This window comes from Gorilla gorilla, chromosome 5, assembly GCF_029281585.2.
Source record: "Gorilla gorilla gorilla isolate KB3781 chromosome 5, NHGRI_mGorGor1-v2.1_pri, whole genome shotgun sequence".
Lineage (NCBI taxonomy): Eukaryota > Metazoa > Chordata > Mammalia > Primates > Hominidae > Gorilla > Gorilla gorilla.
Window position 1 is genome coordinate 51,509,952 of NC_073229.2, and position 18,868 is coordinate 51,528,819.

The following is an 18,868-nucleotide window of genomic DNA, read 5'->3' on the forward strand; positions in this document are numbered from 1 at the left end:
AAATAGAGCCCTGCATTAACTCCCTTCTCGGCTTAAAACAAAACGTGGCAGAGGGAAAGTCTTTCATGAGGAACAGAAAAGGGAAAGACAGGCTCATTTTTTCCTGAGTTGCGTTTCCAGGTCCTTTGACTATGGACCCAACTGTATGACTCTAGTGACGAGGATAACAGGCTGGTGCTCACTGTGAACGGGAAGGGTGACCACAATAGCCTACAAGCCCCATGGGGCATGGCAGGACTGGCTGCCTTCTTCTTGCGGTGACTGACCTTGGGGCCTCTGCAAAAGGAAGGACAGCAGTGAGATCCAGAAGCACACTCAGCAGCCCTGGCAAGGGAACCCTCACGTGCCTGCCAGACCGCATGGGTGGGCAATGAGTGGCCTTCCCTATGGTTGGGCCTCAGAGGAGACAAAGAAGTCGGCCTCATGAAGGGACACTACCAGCTGCTGGGAAGCCCCATCCAACCTCACCCTGTTCTTTCTTCCTCCTCCTCCCGGGGCTGGTGCTGAGCACCTGAGGGGAGGAACCTCTGGGTCTTGAGGGGAGGCAGAAATGGAGCCAAAGGAAAAAGGCCCCACTAGCCCCCACTTCTGGCCACCCACTGGGACCAAGCAGGTGCCCTGCATGCTGCAATCCTCATAGCCACTCTGTAAGACAGGGTCATCACACGTTACAAATGTGGAAACTGAGGCTGTGGGAGTTATGCAGCTTACTCGAGAACTGGTCACTGGGTGGCAGAGGCCAGAGGTCTGGGAGGAACCGCAGAGCCCACGTCCTGCTGTCTCTCCCACCTTCCCTTCCAGCCACCTCCCAGAGCTGGTGCTTAAGAAGTCCACACATTGCCATTCCTTAGACATAGCTTTGGGGGAAGGGAAAGAACCATGGGCAAGAAACATCCGTTTTTAATAAATAGTTTATTCATCCAGCAGTTTCAGCCCTGATACTGAAGCCTGTTGCAGTGTTTCTTATTTTTCTGGCTGGAGCCTGATTATGAGAACATGGCCTCACCACGGGGCCAGCGCTCAGATTCCTGCCCTGCCGATCATCCAGACATCACAGGAAATGAGAGTATTGCTCAAATGAGGGAGACTGGAGCTTTATTAAGGAAACAAAAAATACCAATAAGACCAGAGAGGGGTGGTTAATGTTTCTGGAGGCAGCTGTGGAATTTCCTGTTTGCTCCCACTCTCCTGCCTGCCGCAGATGAGGACACACGGGGAAGACTCGCTGGAGAGGCTTCTCGCACTTAATAAGGCCCCCCGTCGGGGTGCTTCTGGAGCCTGCCTCCCAGGGAGCAGGCTGAGGAGCTGGCGGGAGGGCCGGTGGGCGGCGGCGCGGACGCTGCTCCCTTGTGGCCGGCAGGGGGCAGCCTGCGGCCACTGCGCCTCTCCCGCCGCCAAGAGCCGCGGCCGGGGTAACAGAAACGCCGGCTGCGCTGAAGTTCTTGTTAAACAGCCCCGCGTCGGGGCTGTGGTCACAGTAAAGCAAGGCGATCTTCGCACACAGCAAGTGCGAGGCTCTCGGCCCTGACGCAGGGCTCCCAAGCTCCCGGAATCGGCGTTCTGGCTGCAGGCCTGGTCTAGAGTCGCAGCTTCTGTGAGAAGCAACACTGAGGCGGGCCCGCCCTGGGGCTGCCCGACCCTCCTCTCTGCTCTCAGCCCCCGTTCCTACTTCGGGATCCTCCCAGGAGGCTGTGCCGGCTGCTCACTCCTCCTGACCTGAGGGACCCTGTGTCTGGGCCTGGTGTTTCTAGACGGTCCCCCCTACAGTCACTTGTTCTAATTTCTAGCACCTTCCCTCTTCAGAATAGAGGCCCAGCCAGCCAGAGCACAGGCTTTCTCCCTTCACCCTTGAGCTCTCAGGTAACACCCCCCTGAAGGCACATGGACCAAGCTGCTCCCCATCCCGCCACCCGAAACGCCATCCCTGCCCCACCTCCCAGGTGACAGACTCCCTGGCGTGGGCATGCCCCAGCCCACCAGCCCCACGCTTGTCGGCTGGGCCTGACAGCTGCTGCTCTTGTTTTCTATTCATGAAAACTAAACCCTTCTCCCCGTTTCTGCCAGCAAAACAGGGCAGAGTCTGGGCTGTCACCCTGGCTTCTCCCCCTCCCTTTAAAGGAAGCCCACATTTTCCTGCGAGCCGAACTCCTCTGAAGAGTATGGCAGACCTTTGGAATCGTGTCAGGACGAGACTGAAAGTCAAGGCAAGTGTGAATTCAGCACCAGCAGGCCTGGTCACCCTCCTGTGCCTCTGGAGTGGGCTGTCCTGGGACAGGCTGACCGGGAACAAGTCCCCGCCCGGGGCTTATCGCTCTGAGTCGGAGAAGGAAGAGGGCTTAGTCCATCTCCACACCAGCATGTCCTCTCCTGCAACGCGGTGGGACTCCGTCTGGATCCGGGATTCGTTGGAGGCCAGGAACTCCACAGCTCGGTCCCAGACGCGCTTCATGCGCCTCCTGCAATGACAGGGACGGGGCTCTGCCTGGCACTGCTGAGGTGAGCCGGCCTGTGGATGCCCCTCCTACAAAGGGGACACATTTCCAGGCTCTGGCATGGAATTTATGTAAGAGAGGAAAAGCTGGCAGGTACTAACATGACAACTGCAGAGAAGAAAAACGTCTTGGGCCATAGAGAAATGATTCCTCAACCTTCACTGATCTAAACACATTCAATTAAAGGGAGCTAAAGGGCCGAGGTGTCTGGAGCACCCCCAGGTCTCCAGGTGTGCAGGGCTGTGCTAGGCTAGCTGACTCTTGCTGGGACCTGTTGCCTGCGGCAGCCCTTGCCAAGCCAGTTCCAGTACCCCTGCCAACTGCATCTTGATGCTGCTCTGGGTGGGCTCATTGAAGAGTGAGCACTGGGCTGTTTCATCTAAGCTCCACAGCACTCCAGGGGATGGGATGAGCTAAGCATCAGACGGGGGAGGCCAAGAAGCTGGAGCTGCTCTAGGGAACCAGAGCCACAACGGAGGGCCCCTTCAGTGGCCAGAGTCCCTTCTCTGCTGGGTCTCTAGGGCCTTGCACCCCCCGGACAGCCTTCCCCTCATCTCTTCTTCCCCCCTTCCAGACTGGACAAGAAGGTTCCAAAGCCATGGGGGAGGGTCACTTTGATCTTTTCCGTTTGTGAAGCATGGTATTGCACAGCCCCCAGCCTTTTCTCATCACTGCAGACCACCTCCCCATGACACCACGCGTGGAAAGACAGTGACTGTGAGTGTGTATGCATGGGAGCAGAAAGGGAGGACAAACGGAGGTGGCCAGTGAGTCAGGAGGCAGGGAGGGGGCTAGGGCTTCCCCAGGGGTCAGGACCTGCCACCAACCAAACCCCATGGGCCTATTCAGCAGCCCCAACTTGGCTGGTCTGGCCGAGGCCACACATTCCCTGGGGACTGAGCTCCAAGGTGCTGGGTCCCTGAGCAGGAAGCGGCCAGTGTTGAGTGGGCAGTGCCTCAGTCCAGCCCCTCCTTCCCAGGCCAGTTCTTCTCATCTCCCTCAGTCTTTCCCAAGCAGGCCCTCATCTACAGGGCAGACCTGACTGACTAGCCAGTGTCTCCTGACGTGGGGAGCTTGGCCTGGACTGACTGGGTGGCTTGGGAGGTAAGTCAAGAGAGCAAATAGGGCATGGGCATCTGGGGTTCACATGGCTCTGACCCTGAGGGCCGGCTACCTGAGTGGCAGCAGCTCTGGGTATCTATGCTAATGCACGAAGGCTTGGGTGGTAGCTCCGGCTGCAGGCAAGCTGCAGTGCCGTCTCATGCTCTTATTTAAGCGAATATGTGTGTGGAATATCATTTAAGCCCAAGGCATAATGGCTACCCTTGGATGATGCCCACGTGCTAGGCACTGACTTTTTTTTTTTTTTTTTTTTGAGATGGAGTCTCACTGTGTCACCCAGGCTGGAGTACAGTGGCGTGATCCCAGCTCACTGCAACTTCCGCCTCCCGGGTTCAAGTGATTCTCCTGACTCAGCCTCCCGAGTAGCTGGGACTACAGGTGACCGCCACCATGCCCAGCTAATTTTTGTATTTTTAGTAGAGATGGGGTTTCACCACATTAGCCAGGCTGGTCTCAAACTCCTGACCTTGTGATCTGCCCGCCTTGGTCTCCCTTTTTTTTTTTTTTTTTTTTTTTGAGACAGGGTCTCGCTCTGTCACCCGGGCTGGTGTGCAATGGTGTGATCTCGGCTTACTGCAACCTCCACCTCTTGGGTTCAAGCGATTCTCATGCCTCAGCCTCCCGAGTAGCTGGGATTACAGGTGCATGCCACCATGCCCGGCTAATTTTTGTATTTTTCGTAAAGATGGGGTTTCGCTATGTTGCCCAGGCTGGTCTCGAACTCCTGACCTGAGGTGGCCCACCCACCTTGGCCTCCCAAAGTACTGGGATTACAGGCATGAGCCACCGTGCCCGGCTACTAGGCAGTGACTTAATGAACTTTGAGGCTACCACCCTGATACCAACCCCCCTTCCCTTAGGGCTTGTCACTGCCTAATATCACATCTTTTCCTTATGCATCTTGTCATCTGTCTCCTTCCTGAGAACAAATGCTCCAGCTGGACAGGGATTTTTGTTTCTTCCACTTCCTGCTGTCTCCCTGTGACCCAGTAGAGTGTCTGGCATGTCGTAGGTGCTCAATAAACATTTGTGGAGGAACTGAATGAATGAATGAATGAATGATAGTCTCTTCATCACAGCCCTGTGCAAGGCAGTGGGATCACCTGCATTTTAGGATAAGGAAACTGTGGCACAGGTTGACTGAGATGCTCATTGTCACATGACACTTCTGCCAGGGCCAGGAATTGGGTGGGAGTTTGAGTACCCCAAGTCACCCTCCCTGGGAGGTAGAGGGCCTCACGCTGAAACCAACAGCAAGCGCTCCTCAGAGCAAGCACAGCCCATGCTGCTGTGAGTCTGCTCACCCTTAACTTCCTGCCTGCCACCTTTCCAGGGGTGAGGTGAGCATGACAGGCACCAAGCACCTTCATGTTTAAGATGGACCTTTTTTTATTTTTTTAAGAGATAGGGTCTTGCTCTGTCGTCCAGGCTGATGTGCAGTGGCATAGTTATAGCTCACTGTCGCCTCGACCTCCTGGGCTCGAGTGATCCTCCTGCCTCAGCCTCCTGAGTAGCTGGGACTACAGGCATGTGTCACCATGCCCACTAATATTTATTTTTTGTAGAGATGGGGTTTTGCTATGTTGTCCAGGCTGGTCTTGAACTCGTGGGCTCAAGCAATCCTCCCACTTTGGCCTCCCAAAATGCTGGGATTACAGGTGTGAGCCACTGTGCCTGACTTAAAGTGGACTGCTAACGGCTCTATTTTTCTGATTCCTCTTGGGTTGCAGATAGGGATGATGTTGACAGTAGAGCCTGGTGGCGGGAGCACAGAAATGCCACTAGCCATGGGACTCTTGAGCACATTCCTCCACTTCCCTGTGCCTCAGTTCCCTTATATGTAAAATGGGGCCACTTCTGTTGTGTGCGTGAGCCATGGTGAGGACCAAGTGAGTGAGTTTGCATCTGTGGAGAGCTCCAAGTAGTGCCCGGCTCCCAGCAAGCACTCAGCAAGGGTGAGCTCTCAGCATCACCCAGCAGATGACAGCATCTGGCCAGAAACCACAGCAAGTGTCTGCTGGAGAGGGACCACAACCAGAGCCAACACTGGGGGGGGGCCCTGCTGGCTGTCTCCTGGGACTCTGCCCTCCCCCACCCTGGTTCTGTCAGGACCCCAGTGTACAACTCCAGCAGTCACAGCCCATGTGGAAGGTGCCCTGCAGCTGCACATGACAGTGGCCCTGCCACCCCTTCCCATGAAGCTATGTGCCCTGGAAGCTGACCCCATTCATGTTGTGAAACTTTGCTTTCAATTACATGTATATGCATGAGTGTATGCATGCGTGTGTGGGAACTGGACCATGATGTTGCAGGTAACAGGTGTTTTTGACTGCAGGTCATGGTTTAAAAAGTTTGAAAAACAATTTCCTCCTCCTTGCCAGTGACTGATTCATAAACAGACAGATTCTGGTCAATAAAGCCTCAAGGAGTGTGTCACTGGAGGCTACTGGGAACATGTTCTCTTGCTTATAAGACAACAATAGGAGGCCTACTTTTCCCCTGCTGGCTGTGACAAGGCAGACAGTGCCCCAGCTGCTGTTGGCCACCGTCTGCAAGCATGAGGGACCCCAATCTGCTGATAACATCCGTGGAGGAGTGTGGGACCACGAGAATCACAAGAGCAATGGAACCGGAGACCTGACTGTTCTGTGCCTGGAGCCCATGCAGCTCTGAACTTCCACTTACAGAGACTGAGGAGATCCTTCACTACTTGTGCCCTGGGGGAGGGGGCTGCTATTACTTGGAGCCCAAGGCCTCCTAACTGGTATCACCACTGCCAGTGTTCTCTCTACAGAGGTGTGGGATTGTGCTTTCATATGTCTTCTCTAGCTCATCCTGCCATAAAGAGCCAAGCATGCTGGGGAGCAACAGGAGTGGGGGCAGAGCCACTCTTGGCCCTGGGGTCTGCACTGCCCTCAGCTGACATCTGATGCAAGGCTCCGGGTTTCCTTCTGGGGAGCTCATTGGGGTCGGACCCCATCTTACCTCACACCCAGCGCCCCAGCCAGGGACTCACCGGCTCTGTGGAGGGATCAAGCTGTCACGCACATGTAGGATGCCTACATATGGATAGCGCTCCATGTCCTGCTCCCAGTCCACGTAATGGTCCTGGACCACGTCTGCAGGAGAGAGCACACCATTTAGGGCAAGGACCTTCTGGCTGGCGTTGACAACCCTTTTTTCACCAGGGGGCCACGCACCTATAATCTTCTTCACCATCTCATACATGGCTTGTTCCTCCTCCTCTAACTTTCGCCACCGATATTTTAGGAGAATTAGGAGCCCCCACAAAAAAGCCAAGCCTGTGAGGGAACAAAACACTGTTAATCCCTCACACTTCATTTGGCAGTGGGTCTCACCATGGACAAGATGCTGTGGGGGATCCGCCACATGGGTTTGGGTACCTACTATGTGTCAGGCTCAGGGCCAGCATGCGAGAAACAAAAGATACAGAAATGCAGAGGGATGACAGATTATTAAGTGATCATCTTCCTCCCACCGGCTGTCACCACAGCGGCATCCCAGCCGTCCAGATCTCGGCTCCTCCCAACCTCATTCTGGGGCTTTCATCTCCTCCCTTGTGAACCAGAACTCGGTGTTTCATACATATATACATGCCGGGGCCCTTTGTATTCCGAGCTGCTGCTGCCGATAATGATTTCTGTGCCTGATGGCACGGGGGAGGGAGCTGTGTGCACACTGAGGCGGTCTGTGATTTGTAGCTCCAACTATCTCTGGAAAGCCGTGGTTTCTGTGACTTGGCCTTTCGCCTTCAGAGACGCCCTGAGGTCTCTGCTCAAAGGCGGCCCCCGATGTCAGGGGATAAGACTGGTGCCCTCCTTTCAGTGCAGCACCCTGAGTCCTTCTTGCTTTCATCAGGTATCTGTAGCTCTCCAGGAGATGTTTATATTTTTCAGGGAGTAAAAGTAGGCCAAGCCCCTGCTGTGCCTCCTGCTCGAAGCTGGTCCACACTGGGATCCCTGCAGAGCCCAGAAGGGGTGGGGCCCAGCTCCTGCTCAGGCCAGGCTCCCGCTCAGGAAATCTGACAGTCCCCTGCCCTGAATCAAGGACATTTTCTAGTTATCCTCACGGATTCCTGCCACCAATCTCCAAAGGTAAATACAACCCAGGGCAGAGGCTGACTTGTTCATCTCCTCTGTTTTATGAGACAGACCTCAGGTTCACTAGACAGAAATGAACCCTCCGGGCCTGGAATTTCTATAGCTCATCATTCATGCCTAGGAGTATGCTTGACTGCACAGAAGGGGAGGGAAGGCGGCCGAGGACTTACACCAGAAGAAGATGAGCACGTTGGTGACAGCAGTGAGCAGGGCCCGGCTCAGGCGGCAGCCAACACCCATGCGGGGGTGGGCAGATTCCAGGCAGACCACCTTGTCCACGGTCGTCACCAATTCAGACTGGTCTTCTCCTTTCAACCTGAAACAGGACACAGGGCTCTAAACATGTTGGAAAGCTCCAAGGAGAGGCAGTGCAAGCCCCACTTCAAACAGGAGGAAGCGAAGGAAAGTGGGGACGCAAAGCCTCTACTTGCTTATAGAATAGGCTTGGTATCCTGGCTGCATTCTTTCCAGAAATTTCCCACATTGGCTACTTAGAATGAATAAAGCTTTAAAGACGGCAGCAGGCTTGAACCCCTACCGCTAAAGCGACGTCCCCCTCTGTCAGGTCTTTGACAGCCTCTCTCAGCGTGCAGGAGATTAAACTGTAAATTGGATTCCCACCTCCCAGCATAGAGAAATGGAAATGCTTACTGAATCACTAGCTTTGCAATTGCATGGCAAGAACTGAAAGACAGAATCTGGGAGGTTGCACTTTTCCTCGGTGACGAGGAGGCACATAAGCTGTTTAAGCGTAAAGATCATGGGGCATCCATGAGGCTCATGGGGAATCCGTGAGGCTCATGGGGAATCCGTGAGGCTCATGGGGAATGAAAACCACCAGGCTCTCCGAGGCCAGACCCCAGCCACGGCGCCTCCACCATGGTCTCTGGCCAGGAGGTGTCAGGACCTGCAGAGGTGGGGACACCAGAGCCTTCTTCCAGCTAGGTGACCCAGGGCGAGAATATCATGCTCTTGAGGCTGCATGCTGGAATGGCTGGCATCCCAAGCGTCCTGATTTCTCAGGACCCACTTTCAATATGGTCATCCTGAGCGGCTCTGCCACCCTCCAGACTGCCTTCCCCAACATGAAAAGGTGAGTGTCATCATTCTTCTGTGTTAGCAGCTTCAGTGAGCGCTGCTGCTAAGGATAAAATCCGTATTCTCCTCTGCCTTTTCTAACACAGGAAAATTGCTCAGCTACTCAGGGCAGCTTTTTTTTTTTTTTTTAAGCCAACAAATTTTAATCGTGCCATGCATCCAGTTATCCAGCTTGAGGTGGAGCTGCCCGAGGGGCTTCTGCTGGATGCAGTGCTGATGGAATTAGTAATTTGGGGGGATTAGAGAGGAAAAGAACAAAACTCTAGAGAACGTTTTAATATCAAGAGCTATAACCTGAACAGAGACCCCCACAGACACCGAGTGGGAAGTGGGGAAGTGATGCTGCTCTGCCAGCAGGGGACAGGTCTCTCGAGGCTGCCTGGCTGTTGGCTGACACGCCCCTCCCCCGGGCTGAGCTGCCAGATACAGCCTTTCAGCCTCATGAAAGGGTTTGCTACCTTTTCTAACAGTGCTCACCAGTGATAAAAATGAGGCAGAAACTGCCTGGTCAGAATAAAATCCAGTATTTCCTTATGCGATTTCCATAGTAAGTAAAACCAACATACAGAAAGAATAATTTCATCTACAAATAAAAACTAGCTCCCGAGGAGGGGAAGTGCAGAAAAATGCCTTCCCCAACAAACCATGTGGTGTTGTTGATGAATGAGAAAGGCACAGACTGAGTTACCTGAGACAGGATTTAGCTGGAACACCAGGCTAACATCCTAACACCTGGATTTTGTGTCTCATCTTGAAGCTGCTCCTTACACTGCATTCCAAATGCTTCTTGCTTTTGTTGCCCCACTTCCATCCTAACCCACATGACTCTGCTGGGAGACCCAGCCTCCAGCTTCAGACCTGAGACAGCTCTGTTGGAGCACGGGTGTTAGCTGACGAGCGAGGACAGTGGCTGCAGGCACCCATGCTGCGTCGCCACCCTGCCCACACTCACCAGATGCCCACGTCCTTGTTACTGCTCAGTATCCAGGTCAGTGCGGCTTCAAACTTGGCGGAGGAGCTGCTGGTCACATTCTGTGGGAGGGCGCGGGAGAAGGTTAGTTCGGCGTCTCGGCGGAGCAGCTGGAACATTATTCTGCTGCTGGATTAAGGAAGCCCTCTCCCGTGTCCTCCACAGCCCCAAAACCCTGTTCTGCTAAAAGCACAGCAAACTGGCAGGAAGGAAATCTGGGGTTGATGAAAGCCAAGGAAGAGGCCATAACCAGAGGAGGTGATGCGGAAGCACAAGCAGGAAAACAGTGCGGGTCTGAGGCGGACAAAAGAATATGATTCTCTTGAGGATGGAAGCATCAGGCCAGAGAGCTGGCAGCTCATCTTAGGGTAAAGCGAATAACAGCATTGTGGCTGGGGGTGGGTAAGCCCAGTGGCCGGTGCAAGTGGTCTGGCCTCAGGCAAGTCCCTGACCCTCTCCAGGCCTCAGTTTCTTCATCTGTGAAATGCAAATGGAACCAGATGACCCCTAAGTTCCTGGACAGGCAGGCGACCTGGAATGCCAGCTCCATAGTTCTATAATCTACCATCCTGAGGCCACACAGGAAATCAGACGGCCCCTGGGCAGTCTGAATGGTAATCATACGGGGGAGAAGGGACAGCATGTTTCACCTGAAAGCCGAAGGCAAGACAAGCAAAGTGAACCAAGGGAGAAGCAGGTAACAGGCACACCTACAGTGCAGCAGTCAGGAGTGAGCCGCCCCACTGCACATGGCGGCCTGGCTCTGGGGCAGTCACTACCATGGCTGCCTTAACTGAAGGTAATCTAGCACAAAAAGCCATAAACCAAACCTTAACTTAAGGTAGCCTAGTACAAAAGCCACAAAGCAAACAAAAAACAAAAACCCCAACAGGGCTTGAAAGACCAATAGGAAAGCACCAGGCCCTCCCAGGAATGGATAAGCACTGAAGCCTACTTACGGCTATATATTCTTGGGCTTCCATAACAGGAATGCATTTGCTTTTTAGATTCTCTGGATTTCCACACTCAAAATTACCTAGGAGAAAAAAAACCACACATGCTCAAACACAAAGGAAAAAATCACTCTGAAACAGACTAAAAAATGCAGCAAGAATCAAGCCATCAGCTCTAATAAGGAGCATGTTGCCCAGCGGCTCCTGGCTTCTGTGGGGCATCTTCACTCTGCAGCAAGATCAAAAGCCACTTAGCTTGGATCGATTCCAGATCATTAAAACCTGACCTGCAAAGCAGTGTGGCGATTTGCATTAAATGACTAAAAAGCTGCCCAATAGCAAGGTCTCTTTGCAATTGATCCCTAAAAGGATCAGACAGATAGCTTCGGAAGGTACCGGAATGACACTATAAATAAACACAGCCTGAGAAAAAAGAAAGGCAGGGAGGCCATGGGCACCACGGGGATTCTGACTCATGACACAGGCAGGCGACCTGGAATGCCAGGTCTATTGTCTTGAGGGGCCCCTTGGAGGAAGAGGATGTCTGTGTGCTGGGCAGTGGGGCCTCAGCACAGCACGCCAAGGGGCAGCTCCCCCGAGTGGCTTTGGAGGCCTGCTCCCATAGGATGGAGCTGGCAGCCTCCCACTTAGTCCTGCCCAACCTCCCCGGTCCAGCCCAGGGGCCATCTCCCCTGGGAAGCCCTCAGCCCCTGGGGGCCTTTTGTTTGATGAAATGGCCCCAGATTTGGTGACCTGCCATAGCCGTTGGTCCTCGCTCCTGTGCTGTGGTTTGCCTGACTCCCCAAGAGCAGGGAGGGTGCAGGGCCAGGCACGCATACGCTATTTAACACGTGTGCGTGGCCTGACTGCCCTGACCCAGCACAGCCTGGGGGACTTCGGGTAGCCAGTGAGTGTGTTTCTGCATGCTGGGGAAGGGAGCAGCTGAAGGTCATATTTTAAAACTTTGAAACTGAACTGAAGCCTGTCCCGCTCCCCTAACACAGCCAGATCCTCCTACTTCAAAGTTGATCTTGACCCCAGGGGTCCCCTGAGACACAGGTGGCTTCTAGCATCCTCCTTTTCCCACTAGGACTCTTCCTGCCCTTGCCAGGCCTGCCTGGACCACGTAGATGGCCTCTCAATTCAGTTCCTCCTCTCTCTTTCCCAATCCAGTTTTTTGTCAATAACACTTGAAAATGATTCTGCTTAACTGCGCTACTCAAGCTGCTGCCGCATTCGCCTTCCTGGCACCTAGCTCTCAGCATGATACTCCCTTGCTCAAAGCCTCTCTGGCCCTCACTGTCTGCCAGATCAAGCTCTGGTGGCCTGGCATCCAAGGCCATCTATGGTAGGGCCCAACCAACACTTCCAAACTTCATTCCCTCATCTTCCCCTTCCTCCATGAAGGTGCTGCTTCCCACCCGAGATGTAATTTCCTGCCGCTTTGCCTTGTCCTTCCCCACATACATGTAACCAGTCTTACCTGGGCTTCAGGGCCTGGCACAGATGCTACCTCCTGTGACGCTCTCCTGACTGCTCCAGCTAAAAGGCATTGTGCCTCCCAGAACTTCTGGCCTCTTGGTTCTTGTCTAATCACATTTTATATCACCCAGTGGTCAGGGAGGTAGGTGGCCTATCTCTTCTAGTAGACCCCAAGCAGGGGTTGGGCCCTGCAGGCAGGACCTGGAGCTGAGTCATCTCACTGCAAGGGCCTGCACAGTGCCCAGCCCACAGCAGATCCCTAACAGGAGAGGCGGGGAGGGGTTGAGGACTACTAGGGAGCCTCTGTGAGGCACACTCCTGTCTCAATGAGATATGTACCTTCAAGGTGGCCCCCCAGGCTTGTCGGAGGGCAACAGGTGCCAGGGCCCTTGAGGGCATAAGGCAAGACCACATATGGAGGGTAGGATGGAGGAGAAATATCTACTAGGACCCAATTTCGAGCAGTGCTTCTCAACTTTAGGGTGCACTCAAATCCCCTGGGGATCTTAAGATACAGACTCTGATTCACTGGGTTTGGCATGAGACCTGAGATTCTGAATTTCTAGTAAGCTCCCACGTGATGCAGATGCTATGGGTCCTTGGACCACAATTGAGACACAAAGGTTTGGAACACCCTCTCAGGTCAGAATTGACATGCCAAGCACCTGGGCCGTACAGAGGAATTCCTATGATGCTGTGAGCAGGAGCCCCAGTACCTATTTCTCCTCCAAGTGCTCATGGATGCCTCCCCTACCATCTCAATCTCTCACTTTCAAGAGGGAGGAGGCAGAAGAGCTGATGCTCATGAGATTGACCCTGAGGACTGAGGGCCCAGGAGAAGTCCACCCAACCCTAATTTCCCAGTGAAACCTTAGACAAGGGTTGACCTCACAATCCTAAGACCTGTCCTCTGACCCCACAGATAAGACGCGCCTCTTGAATATCCCTTAAGATAGAACTGCTCTGTCTGGTTCTTGTGTCCAGCACATTTAACACAAGGCGCACATGCTGATATTCACCTATGTCAACTGCAAGTGATTTTGAGAGCCTCCTGGATGCCAGGCGTCGGGCAGGACATAATAATGCAGGTGATATCTCTGGCCTCAAGGAATAACTTCACCAAATAAAACAGTAGTGGATGCATCTTCTGGATGCATTTTCAGGGGCATTTCACAGAGGTGCTGAGAATGCCCTCCTTTAGAGGACAGCACTTGACTCTCATTTGTAGAGAACAGATAGACCCAAGAGCCCTTGGTCAGACAGGGAGATGAAGACCCTGAGAGGATGAGGGACTTTGTCCGAGGTCCCATAGCCACATGGTGATCAGGACCAGATGTGACACCAGGGCCCACTACACAGACTATCTGCTACTTGCACAGGCAAGAGGCCTCTCCCGGGCCCAGCCAACCACCTGGTTCAGAGGGTCCCTCTAGGGTGGAGGACACAGATTTTGACAACACCTGGGGCTTGGCCCCTTCCCATGCCAACAGAGACCCCCAAAGCATTAGGTAGTGGGCATCCCCAAGAAGGAAGAACAGCTGCAGGAAGGCCTGTTCACATGCCAGGACCTCCCTTAAAGAGGAGCAAGAGTCAAATATGTTTTGTTCAAACACAAGGCTTATAAAAGATGTGCCTAAGTGAGGAGGCGAGAAGGTGAGACTCGGCTTCTGAATATGCCTTCTGGGAGACAACCAGGGAGTGTCTCGCTGGCCAGCAGCAGTGTAACTAAGCGTGATGAACCGGGTCAGCCGCCCATAGCTCTCACAAGAGGAATCTCAGGACTTACATGACTTACTCACCAGCTTGGATGGCCAGGAAATTGTAGAGTTCATGCAGCAGCTCCAGCAAGGCTGCCTTCTGCTTGGCCTGACAGAACTGGAAAGGCACGGGACAAGTGGTCAGCAAGGAGGGGTGGGTGGGAGGGGTCCGTCTGTCCATCTTTACTTCTCCAGCCACACTGTCAAATACTAAACAGCAAGGAATATCTCATACTTTTACAAAATAGAAAAAAATTCTGCCAAGTGCTGGGCCTAGGGAGAGAGTTGATAAATATTGGGTTAACTGCCTGAGAAAGACCCTGGAGAAGCAGAGGCAAAGCTGAAAGCAGACACTGTAACCAAGGGGCTGCATCCCAGAGGCTCCTGGCTCCTGCCTTTCCCTTGGAATGACGGCCAGTAAGAGGGCTGAGCAGAGGCGACGTGGTCGGGGGATGATGCAGTCGCTCAGCTTCCTCAGACGGAAGAGCAACTGCTGTCGGAGTTTGCAGAGATGGGAGAGCTGGAAGAGCTAGGAGAGCTTGCAGACAGGGCAGAATGTCAGCAGCTGCCATCTCGTCTCCCGTTAGGTGGAATCTCAGAGCCCTCATCTGAGTAAGGATTGCGGTAGGATTCAGTGTGAACTCACACAAACCACTCAGCAGAGGCTGCTACCACCTAAAGGAAACAGGAGGACAGACGGTACCAGACAACGAGACGGCCTGATTAAGACAACACACCCACTCCCAGCCTGTCCCCACGTTTTCAGCAGCACAAAGGCAGAAAGAAAAACACAAAGTGTCACTGTCTTCAACGACCGAAAAGGGAAAGAACATGAATCTGAAATTCAAATGCCCGTCTGTGATCTCGGTAAGCCTGGAGCCATGCAAAGAATAAGACTTTCAGCAAGAGCCTCACCAAAGCCAAGAAACACGTCCCCACCTGCTTGTTCCTGTGTCCACCCTCCAGAAAGGCCAAGGGTGCCCCATGAAATCTTTGCTCCACAAAGCCTGCATTGAGATGGCCCAGCCCCTGCTTTCTGATGCTCTGATGAAGATCTGAATGGTTACAAATAGGGATATCTGCATCTGAAGCCCTCACTGGCAGGTGCTGAATGCCGTCTGCCCACGGAGCACATCTGTAGCGAGGACCTGGAGGGTACCTGTCTGGGCTCACTCAAGTGGAGCCTGAGTGTGTCCAGATCAGAGAAGGCCAGGGAACAAATGTGCCATTCACTTGTGGGTCTGATTCATTTAGAGATGTGAAGGACCAAGAAATAGAAACCATGGAACTTTTTTCTAATTAAAAGACAAACAAAACTAACAGCACTGAGAAGTCTTACAGAAAGTTATTTTTTCCTGTTTTTGTTTTAAGTCTTCAAATTCCAGTTTCCCCTCTGGCTGCCTGTGTTTCTGGGCCACTTCCTCTCATCATCAACTATAGTTTTTATGATAGAAGGCAGATTAAACTTACTATGAATCTGTTTTTACAAAACAATTGGGAAGCAAAGATATTTGGTGGATGAATGCAATAAATGGATGTAATAAAGCACCCCCAACTATGACACACCCGAAGCCAAAGAGAAATAAAAGCCTAACTTATCTGCACCAGGATGCCCCCTCATTTACATGAGTAAGACAGTCAATGCAGGGGCGGCCAGAGGACCATGCGTCATTTTCTTTCCCAGCCCCTGGGCTACCAGAGATGTTAACTAAGGACTTGGGAGGCCAGGCATTGCACACTTAATTAGACTACTAAGTCATGCCCTCTGGCAGCACAAGACTCCTCCTGGTACAATTTAAGACCTGAAAATTTACTGCCCCATATCTTCTCCAGACTGTCACCAGAAGCAGCATCCCAGCTCCTTGATAATGCTGCTTTCATGATTCATAAATGGATGGGGCTGCTCGCCTTCCCCAAATATTATTTGTAGGGAATATTAGAGCTTCATAAAACAAATCTAAATGTAGACTAAGAGGGCTAATTCCACTTAAGATGTGTTCCAAACAAACTCCCTATGTTTCAAATCAGAACAGCATTTTCAGAGCCACAGCTGCACCACTGGAGACAGAGAATGTGGAATTGAGAACTTGGCCTCCTGATGCTTAGAAACGCCGGCCCTTCCTCCCAGTGCCAGGGAGCTTGAGGGTCCTTCAACAACCACCTACTGCATCCCCCTAGATTGACTCAGGCAGATCAAAGTCCCCAATGCTACACTGATGGGAAAGTGTCCATAACAAGCCCAGGGTTGGATTTTGGGAGGTCAATTCTATTTCAAGTATTCCTTCACTGCCACAGTTGAGCCTGACATGAACATCACAGAACACAATGTGACTCTGGTACATTACAGGAAGCACTCCCTGAAAATGATCCTATTCTTTTTCTGGGGAAGTTTACCTCCTGATGGAGGCTAATATCCTCAGGAAGAATAATAAAAACCAGAGAAACTCAAACTCACCTCATCTGTTTTTCTCTCACAGTCCACTGGCAATAACTTCACTGAGACCAAGAAAAGAAACACAGAGGAAATTAAGTGTGGGTTGAGAAAGGAATACAAAAAGAGACTACTCACAACATTCGGAGGGAGTAAAGCATTACCAAGCCAAGGGTGGGGGTTAGAAAGATGTCATCTAAGGAAGGCACTTTTAAAATGTAGACAGCAAAATGTAAGGGTATCCAAATCCTGGATTAGGAATTAAGATAGCTGGGTCCCTGTCCCAGCTGAAAATGATTAGCTCAAGTTTCTTGGGCAACTCAACCACTCTGATCCTCTGTCTCCTCGTCTGTAAAATGGGATCAAATGGGACTTCCCTGCTTAACTCAGGGACTTAGGCCCAAACAAAACAAAATATAGGAGTTTTGTAAACAATGATATGTTAAACAGAGATTAACACCATAATGGGAGGGGAAGTCCAGGTAAATACCAGCATACATTCTAGCGCTGTTGTCTTAAAGCATCTCAGCAGTGAGTACCAGTGTGATACTGTTTGACATCACCAGTGTAGTTATAGTACCATGACACTCCCAGGTCTCCTTAATTTCTCTAGCAGGTCGACAAACTATTCACATAGTTGATAAATGCTCTCATAGTGGGGTAATCATTTGGGTGTTTGCACACGAGTCTGTTGATACCCTTGCCCACAGACTTGTACACTCCCAAACATCCATCTGCCACACCAGCTAAGACATACTTTAGCTTTTTCCTGTATTTTGGCAGTTCCTGCTAGGCATGAAAGGATGTGGCCTTGGCTGGAAGCTGGGAACAGTATTAGTCACATTCGTGCTTTGTAAAGAGTATTAAAAGTTGGTGAACTACAGTGGCCCTTTATACCTAAATGTATAATGAAATGATCTCTATGTTTCCTTTCAGAAAACACACAATCCTCAGCTATTCCGGATACATACTGTATCCTGCAGACCTCTCATTGGCATATCTAACCATGTAACTTAAATGTGGCCAGAAGGATGGCTGTGAGCATCCCTGAGTCATAGTCTCTCTCTTAACACACTCCATAAGGGTGCTACAAGCAATGATTAAGGGCCTCCAGTTGCGATCAGTTTAACCTGTCTGGCAAGCGAGGCTGGTAGATTCTCCTGTTGACAAAGCGGCGGCCCTGTGATTCAAAGAAGTGGAGAGTGGACTTTTTGGTGCTACAAAGCTGGTACCCCAACCAGATCCTATCTGTGGGCCACTGAAATCTGGAGTGCCTTCAAACAGGCACTAAATGTGTAGGCCAGAGGTCAAAAGGGAAGAACCCAAACGGATGGGGTGAATCTGTTAGAGGGGGGTGTGGCCTCCTCTCCAGGGAGAAAACCAGAGGTTGGAGGAGCAGTGACTACAGCTTGTGATTGAAAGGGAGACGTTAGAAGGGAGGGCTGGGGCAGAAAAGGAGAACAGGAGAAAGTGAAGGCAGAAATTATTGCAGATGCAGGAGCCTTGGCCCTCTCTTCCCACAGCTGGAAGAAGGCAGGCCTGGAAATGAGAAGTCAGTCAGAGGCAGCTGACAAGGCCGGAAGTGCGCGGCCTGGCGCCGACAGGAACGGGGGGTCCTCCGGCGGACACACGCGCGCCCAGGGCCCTCCCCTGCGCCGGCCCAGGACGTACTGTTGTCCTCCGCCTCCTGCGGCGCTGAGGGCTTGCCCATCTTCACCCAAAGGATGCCCAGGAAGACGAGCAGTAGCCCTAGGCTGGCCCAGAGCAGAAGCCGAGAGAGCCAGCGCTCCAGCCGGCGCCCCACCTCAGGCCGGGCCCGCGCCGCGCCAGCAGGGCCCGCTCGAGTCGCCCGCAGGCCCGGGCGCGGGTCGGGACCGAGGAGGGAGGAAGGCAGCCGCGCCGGGGCGGGAGACGCTGCCCACCAGCGGCGGGCCGCGAGACCCGGGCCCTGCGTGGCCCTGTCGGGCGTCCGGGCGTCCTCGTCCTCCTCGGAGCTGCCCCGGACCGAGGCGCGGCGCCTGAGTTGCGCCGGGCGGGCAGGATAGGCGAGGCCGCGGCTCCCTACCCAGGAAGCCGCGGAGGGCCGGATATCACCGTAGGCCCCAGGGGTCGCGTAGGCCAAGCCCGAGGCCGGCTGGGAGAGCCAGGGCTCCGCCCGCGGAGAGGCCGCGGCGGGCCGGGCGCGCAGCGGCGCATCCTCGCGTAGCCGGGCCTCTTCCCGTAACCGCTCCTCGCCCCGCGGCCGGGCCTCCTCCCGCAGCCGCTCCTCGTCGCGCAGCCGGGCCTCGCCCCGCAGGCGGCGCAGCTTGTTGCGGTAGACATCCCGGGTGGTGTCGGTGATGGGTCCTGGCTGGAAGCCCAGGGCCTGCAGCTCCCGCCGCAGTTCCAGGTCCGACAGGCCGGCCATGGCCAGGACGCCGCCCCCCGCCCGCCCCTGGCGCG

The 18,868-nt window shown here is 53.3% G+C and overlaps 1 protein-coding gene across 2 annotated transcripts; it reads right to left on the reverse strand.

The window, feature by feature from the left end:
- Positions 1-893: 893 nt before the first annotated feature.
- LEMD2 (LEM domain nuclear envelope protein 2) lies at positions 894-18,868 on the reverse strand. Of its 2 annotated transcripts, XM_019029801.4 has the most exons (9): positions 18,098-18,868; positions 16,451-16,491; positions 14,038-14,113; positions 10,763-10,839; positions 9,786-9,865; positions 7,906-8,051; positions 6,815-6,916; positions 6,631-6,733; positions 894-2,456 (listed from the first exon to the last, which is right to left on the reverse strand). In XM_019029801.4, exons 1-9 carry the CDS (start codon positions 18,831-18,833, stop codon positions 2,306-2,308), a joined length of 1,512 nt encoding a protein of 503 aa, XP_018885346.1. In that variant the 5' UTR covers positions 18,834-18,868; the 3' UTR covers positions 894-2,305. The 2 variants fall into 2 exon arrangements, with proteins under 2 accessions (XP_018885346.1, XP_055246178.1); XM_055390203.2 differs by lacking the exon at positions 16,451-16,491 and having other exon boundaries at positions 14,038-14,205; positions 18,098-18,866.